Source organism: Triticum aestivum, chromosome 3A, assembly GCF_018294505.1.
Source record: "Triticum aestivum cultivar Chinese Spring chromosome 3A, IWGSC CS RefSeq v2.1, whole genome shotgun sequence".
Lineage (NCBI taxonomy): Eukaryota > Viridiplantae > Streptophyta > Magnoliopsida > Poales > Poaceae > Triticum > Triticum aestivum.
The window spans coordinates 492,486,421-492,492,306 of record NC_057800.1 but is presented as its reverse complement, the minus strand read 5'-3'; the positions used below and the strand labels follow the sequence as shown (position 1 = coordinate 492,492,306).

At 42.5% G+C, this 5,886-nt stretch overlaps 1 protein-coding gene across 1 annotated transcript; it reads left to right on the top strand.

Annotated features, from left to right (window-relative positions):
• The first annotated feature begins 389 nt into the window (after positions 1 to 389).
• Positions 390 to 5,292, top strand: LOC100415866 (phosphomethylethanolamine N-methyltransferase). The gene is made up of 12 exons (NM_001425144.1): positions 390 to 748; positions 892 to 1,025; positions 1,715 to 1,852; positions 1,969 to 2,106; positions 2,335 to 2,478; positions 2,764 to 2,874; positions 2,962 to 3,103; positions 3,196 to 3,476; positions 3,695 to 3,856; positions 3,950 to 4,003; positions 4,116 to 4,190; positions 4,324 to 5,292. Exons 1-12 carry the CDS (start codon positions 706 to 708, stop codon positions 4,417 to 4,419), a joined length of 1,518 nt encoding a protein of 505 aa, NP_001412073.1. The 5' UTR covers positions 390 to 705; the 3' UTR covers positions 4,420 to 5,292.
• The last annotated feature ends 594 nt before the right edge of the window (positions 5,293 to 5,886 follow it).

The window sequence follows — 5,886 nt, the reverse complement described above, 5'->3', positions numbered from 1 at the left end:
AGAACATAAGCTAGTAACTTACACACTTCTCTAGACTATGTTACTACCTCCATAGTGGGTAGGAACATCTATGTAGTGTCATGCAACGATGTATTTATTAGGTTATAGACTCATTGTTTCTTGGAGTGTGTGATGTTCCGGTAACTTAGCTAGTTACCACAAGCACCTCTCTCTTCATTAAATATGTGCCACATAAGCAAAGTTGTATTGGAGTGTGTGATGTTACTCTTAAGTTCCTCCCCATTGTGACCAGCCTAACTGAACCCAACGTCAGGCACCAGGACACGCCGCCCAATCAGGCTACAGATCAGCTCAGCCATAGCGACAAAAGCGAAATCGATATAAAATAATCAAAACCCCGATCCAGGATCCACGCTCGCCGTGAGGCGCAGATCTCACGGTGGATCGGTCGACTCGATCCCCTCCCTCCCGCCTATAAAACCCTTTTCCAACCTCGCCTTCTCCCCCACCCACCGCGTCCGTCACAGTTCGTTCACACCCGCTCCACTCGTCCGTGCTCCTCCTCCCCGCAGCCGATCCCGTCGTGGATGCAGCCGCGCGGGAGATCCTTCAACCGCCGCTCCCGCAGCTTCTCCCGCGCCCGCCTCGCCGTCGAGGGCTCCTAATCCCGCCCGCCTCCCGTAACGAACCATCCCCTCTGAATTCACGCGGGACAGCTCGCCGTTAACGGCCACGCGAACGAAGATGGACGCCTCCGCCGCCGCCGCCGCGGAAATCGCTGCCAACGGTAAGTAGGACCGTCCCGTATCGACCGGGCCGGACCGGATCGGATCTCTGTTCTCGCTTGGTTGGGGAGAACGGTCGAGCACATGGTGTGCGTGTCTGCTCTGTTTGCTGGAGTGGGGTCAATGACGAGCGTGTGTGTTGCAGGGGTGCTGGCGAAGCTGGAGGAGGAGAGGGAGGCGCAGAAGAGGTACTGGGAGGAGCACTCCAGGGACCTCACCGTCGAGGCCATGATGCTCGACTCCCGCGCCGCCGATCTAGACAAGGAGGAGCGCCCCGAGGTGATAACCCCATGCCATCGCCTCGTTTCCGTTCCCGTTGTTCAGTGATAATCGTTAAGTAATAGCTACGGATACACGATATTTTTCGTTTCTTCAACTGACCACCTGCCTGGATCCGGGGAGCATGTGTGTTGATTTACTGCTTTTGCCCCCCACCCGGCACCAAGTATAATCAAGCATAATATTGGCGGTACCTAGAAAGAAATGCATGTTGTACTCGTTGATGCTTTTGGAGGTGCTGCATTATTTTGGGGACTAAACTGATTGGTATTGTGTGGGGTTCAACGAAACTGTGCTCATTGGTGATGCTGACACCTACTTTTTAGTGTTCCCCCGAGTCCTGGTTTGGTTCAAGAAAATATCGTATCCACTTGAGATGATGCCAAAAACCTCAACTTACACATTTTCTTCCCTTTGGAGGTTGTACTCATTTTTTGGTTCGATAGAAGTTTGACATTCATATTCTCCTTAATAATAAAAATCCATCCTCCTGTATTTACATTGAACATTGACATGCCATACTACATCAGGTATCATATACGAAGCCTTACCATGCTACATGCAGAGTACAAGAATAATCTGTATTTCCCATGAAGCAGACATGATTTCTTGAAAATGAGAACTTTATAACATGTTTCTCTCGACTTGTAGTATCACCATTCTCATATAGTTCTACCATTCCTTTTCAGATACTGTCTTTACTTCCTTCATATGAAGGAAAATCAGTGCTGGAGCTTGGTGCTGGAATAGGTCGCTTTACTGGTGAACTGGCTAAGACAGCTGGGCATGTCCTCGCAATGGATTTCATTGAAAGCGTGATTAAAAAGGTATCAACATTTAAGAAAATATATTGGATGTCTGAATTGCGATGTCATTCGTTTTAATCTCTGCATGCATAGCTTGCCTGGTTGGCTGAGCTCTTTTGAATATATTTTCTTTGTAGAATGAAAGCATAAATGGCCATTACAAAAATGCATCCTTCATGTGTGCTGATGTTACATCTCCGGACCTGGTGATTGAGGATAACTCCATCGATCTCATATTTTCAAACTGGTTACTGATGTATCTTTCGGACGCGGAGGTAAGAGAACGCACTTATGAACCTGGTTATTTGTCTCAATCCTTGATTTAATAATCATTTCCAGGCTTGATAAAATCATAGTAATCCTTTATTTTCCAGATAAATAGTTAACCCTGGTTTTTAAAAACTTAAATGATAACATTTCCTATGCAAACTAACTTTGTTGGCATGTGTTGGCTGCTATTTTTTTTTCTTGCGACTGTTCCTAACCTTTATCCCTTATTGTAGGTTGAGAAGCTTGTAGAAAGAATGGTTAAATGGCTAAAAGTTGGTGGCCATATCTTCTTTAGAGAATCATGTTTCCATCAATCTGGAGACTCAAAAAGGAAAGTGAATCCGACACATTATCGTGAACCAAGGTTTTATACTAAGGTGAAAATGCTTTCCTACCGCTAGTGCCTCTTCTCCCATTTCAATTTCAGTTTTCAGTCTGTTTTCTGCTCTATTTGAAATTGATCATTACCTACTTTACAGCATATAAGCTATTGCCTCTAGAATGCATACCACAGGACAAATTAGTGTCATTTGCACTACTTTGTAATAATTTTATGTAGGATTGAATGGCTTCGCCATTTTCATTGCTTATCCGAGCTTTTGCCAACAAATTGATACGGTAGCATTTTCTTTTAAATAGCTAACATTTGATTTACAAAATAGGTATTTAAAGAGGGCCATGCCATTGATCAGAGTGGGAACTCCTCTGAACTTTCTCTACTCACTTGCAAGTGCGTTGGAGCTTATGTGAAGAACAAGAAGAATCAAAACCAGGTACTTCTCAGTCCATTGTACACTTTAGATATGCATTTACTTTCCATGAGCTAGTGAAATTGATGAATATGACTCCACGCTTTTTAGATATGTTGGCTATGGCAAAAAGTCAACTCAACAGAAGATCGGGATTTCCAAAGATTCTTGGATAATGTGCAGTACAAAATCAGTGGAATATTATGCTATGAGCGTGTTTTTGGGCAAGGTTTTGTGAGCACTGGTGGAATTGGTGAGGGCATATATGACATCTGTTATTATGAAACCTGTGACATTCTAGTTTGTAATGTACGCTTACAACCGCTTATTTATTGTCATTCACAGAGACTACAAAAGAATTTGTGGACTTGCTCGATCTTAAACCTGGGCAGAAGGTGCTTGATGTTGGATGTGGAATCGGTGGTGGTGATTTTTATATGGCCGAAAACTATGATGTTCATGTTGTTGGTATTGATCTTTCCATAAACATGGTTTCATTTGCACTTGAGCATGCTATTGGACGCAAGTGCGCAGTCGAGTTTGAAGTTGCTGATTGCACCACAAAGACATACCCAGACAATACATTTGACGTTATCTACAGCCGTGACACTATCCTTCACATACAAGTATGTTCTTAACTTCTTATACATATCATCAACTGCCCACTTCGAGGTTTTAGTGAGCTGAAGTAATTGCAGCTGAAATGTAAAAAAATCATGCTTAGTTTTGCATCTACAAAAATATTGACGTGTTTGCATCTACAATTGGTGATTACTCTCTGTGTCATTCCTTATTTGGTGCCAGAACAACAGTTTTATGACTAGTGCTGCTTTTGTATTTGCAGGATAAACCTGCTTTGTTTAGAAGTTTCTTCAAATGGCTAAAACCTGGGGGTAAGGTCCTAATCAGTGATTACTGTAGGAGTCCAGGAAAACCATCTGAAGAGTTTGCGGCATACATTAAGCAGAGGGGTTACGACCTTCATAACGTAGAGACTTATGGACAGGTGCCACTTAATTGCGATGATATATTGTTAGTACTGTTTGTGTAAGAAAATGTTGGATCTCCATTAACTTGTATATACATCAAAACTATGCAGATGCTACAGAATGCTGGTTTCCATGATGTCGTTGCTGAAGACCGCACTGATCAGGTTATTCCCTCACCAGCTCATTGGCTTGCAACTTTTAGTGTTATGTTTTCTTCCGAAAAGATGTAGAGAGCAGTTTCTTGGATACTAATTAATGCTGAATTCTGCATTTCAGTTCCTGAAAGTTTTACAGAGGGAGCTAGCCGAAGTTGAAAAGAACAAAGATGAATTTCTGGCTGACTTCGGCCAGGTAAGCCCTTAACAGGCCCAACCATGAACTGGCAGTTTAGATGTCTCCATTCTTTCGATGTTCCTAGCAAGCATATCTTAATATTCTAAAAAAAATGCAAGCATATCTAATTGTTAGTTTGATTTATTTTCAGGAGGACTATGATGACATTGTGACTGGGTGGAACGCGAAACTTCAGAGGAGCTCTGCTGGTGAGCAGAGGTGGGGGCTGTTCATCGGGACCAAGTGATGGCCCAGATCTGCGGGTGTTTGCAAATAAAGTGGCTTCATTTTCATGTGGCCTTTTTCTTAATTTGGTTTTGCAATTGATATTTACCTATCCTATCTCTCAGTGATTCGAGAAAACTGGTCATCACGGTCCTGTACTAATTCGATTATGCGTGAAATACCGATATAAGTACCACCTATGTTTGAAGTATAAAACCACTTCGTGGCTTTCCTACCAAACTATGACCTGTGAAGTTTGTGAAGTTTGTGTTTTATGCGCGCTCTTTTCATCTACTGAATTTTGGACTTCCTTGAGGAAAAATCCCTGGAGATTATATGCACCAGTGTCATTTGAATTCGGCACTAGGAAGTGTATAACTGCTGCATCTTGTTGGAAGCCAAGTGGTATTTAGCATGTGGAAATGGAAGGAGGATACAAATTGTGGAATCACTCGGGAGCGGGGCAGTTTGCATACTTGTCCCAGTTTTTTTAAGCCGAAACCGTAGAACAATTGTTCTACGGTATATTATCTATATTATCATTTAATAAATAATATGTACAAAGCAACAAAGAATGCAATAACAGGTTCAGCCAATGCCTGTTTTAGGGAACAACATAGCTAAATTAGAGGTTCTGCTAACTCTCAGTCCCTCTTTGAAGTAATACTTCCATGTGTCAAGCGTTGGGGTAGCCATTCTGAAGATCTTATCATTTTTGCTCATCCACAAGCTCCAACATCCCATAATGAGAATTTCCATTGAAATGGCCTCTGGTAGGTTGATGGATTCCTCTCAGTCTAGTTGGATTGATGGACTGCAACACACAGTAGCAAATTGGCAATCCCAAAAGTGGTGTGTAATCGTTTCACTGGTGGCCTCTGAGCAAAGTGCACAATTGTAATCCTGCAGGTACATGTTTCTTCTCTGTAGCAGACTTCTTGAACTAACTCTGTCATGAAGTAACAACCAAAAGAAGATCTTATGCCGTAGCCTGCATGCTGTTTTCCAGAGTCTCTTAAGATAATGTGTGTTGTTCTAGTACCCATTATGGCCTTGTACATTTTCATGGATGAGTACTTAGGAGCTGACCAAGTGTAAGTCTAGATGTCTTTCTCCTCATTGACTGTTTTGTTGTCAAAAAGTCTACTAGAGTAGTGTATTGCTCATAAGCCTGTTGTGACAGTGGCCTATGGAATAGCAAGCTGTAATCCTCTAGTTCCATAGTTTCATGCAGTGTAATGTCTGGGTTGATTGCAAAAGAATGTAGTTCAGGATATTTGGTGCTGAGTGGCAATCCATTCCAGTTATCAGTCCATAGTAATACCGTGTCACCTTTCCCTGCTTTGCACATAGCATGTTTCTTAAAGGTTGGCAGGAGCTTCAGAATAGCTTTCCACCAGAAGGAACCTACCAATTGTTCTCCAGGCAATCTGTTCTGGTAGTGCTTTTCCCAATTATGTTGACCCAGGGGATATCCATTTTGTTGAAA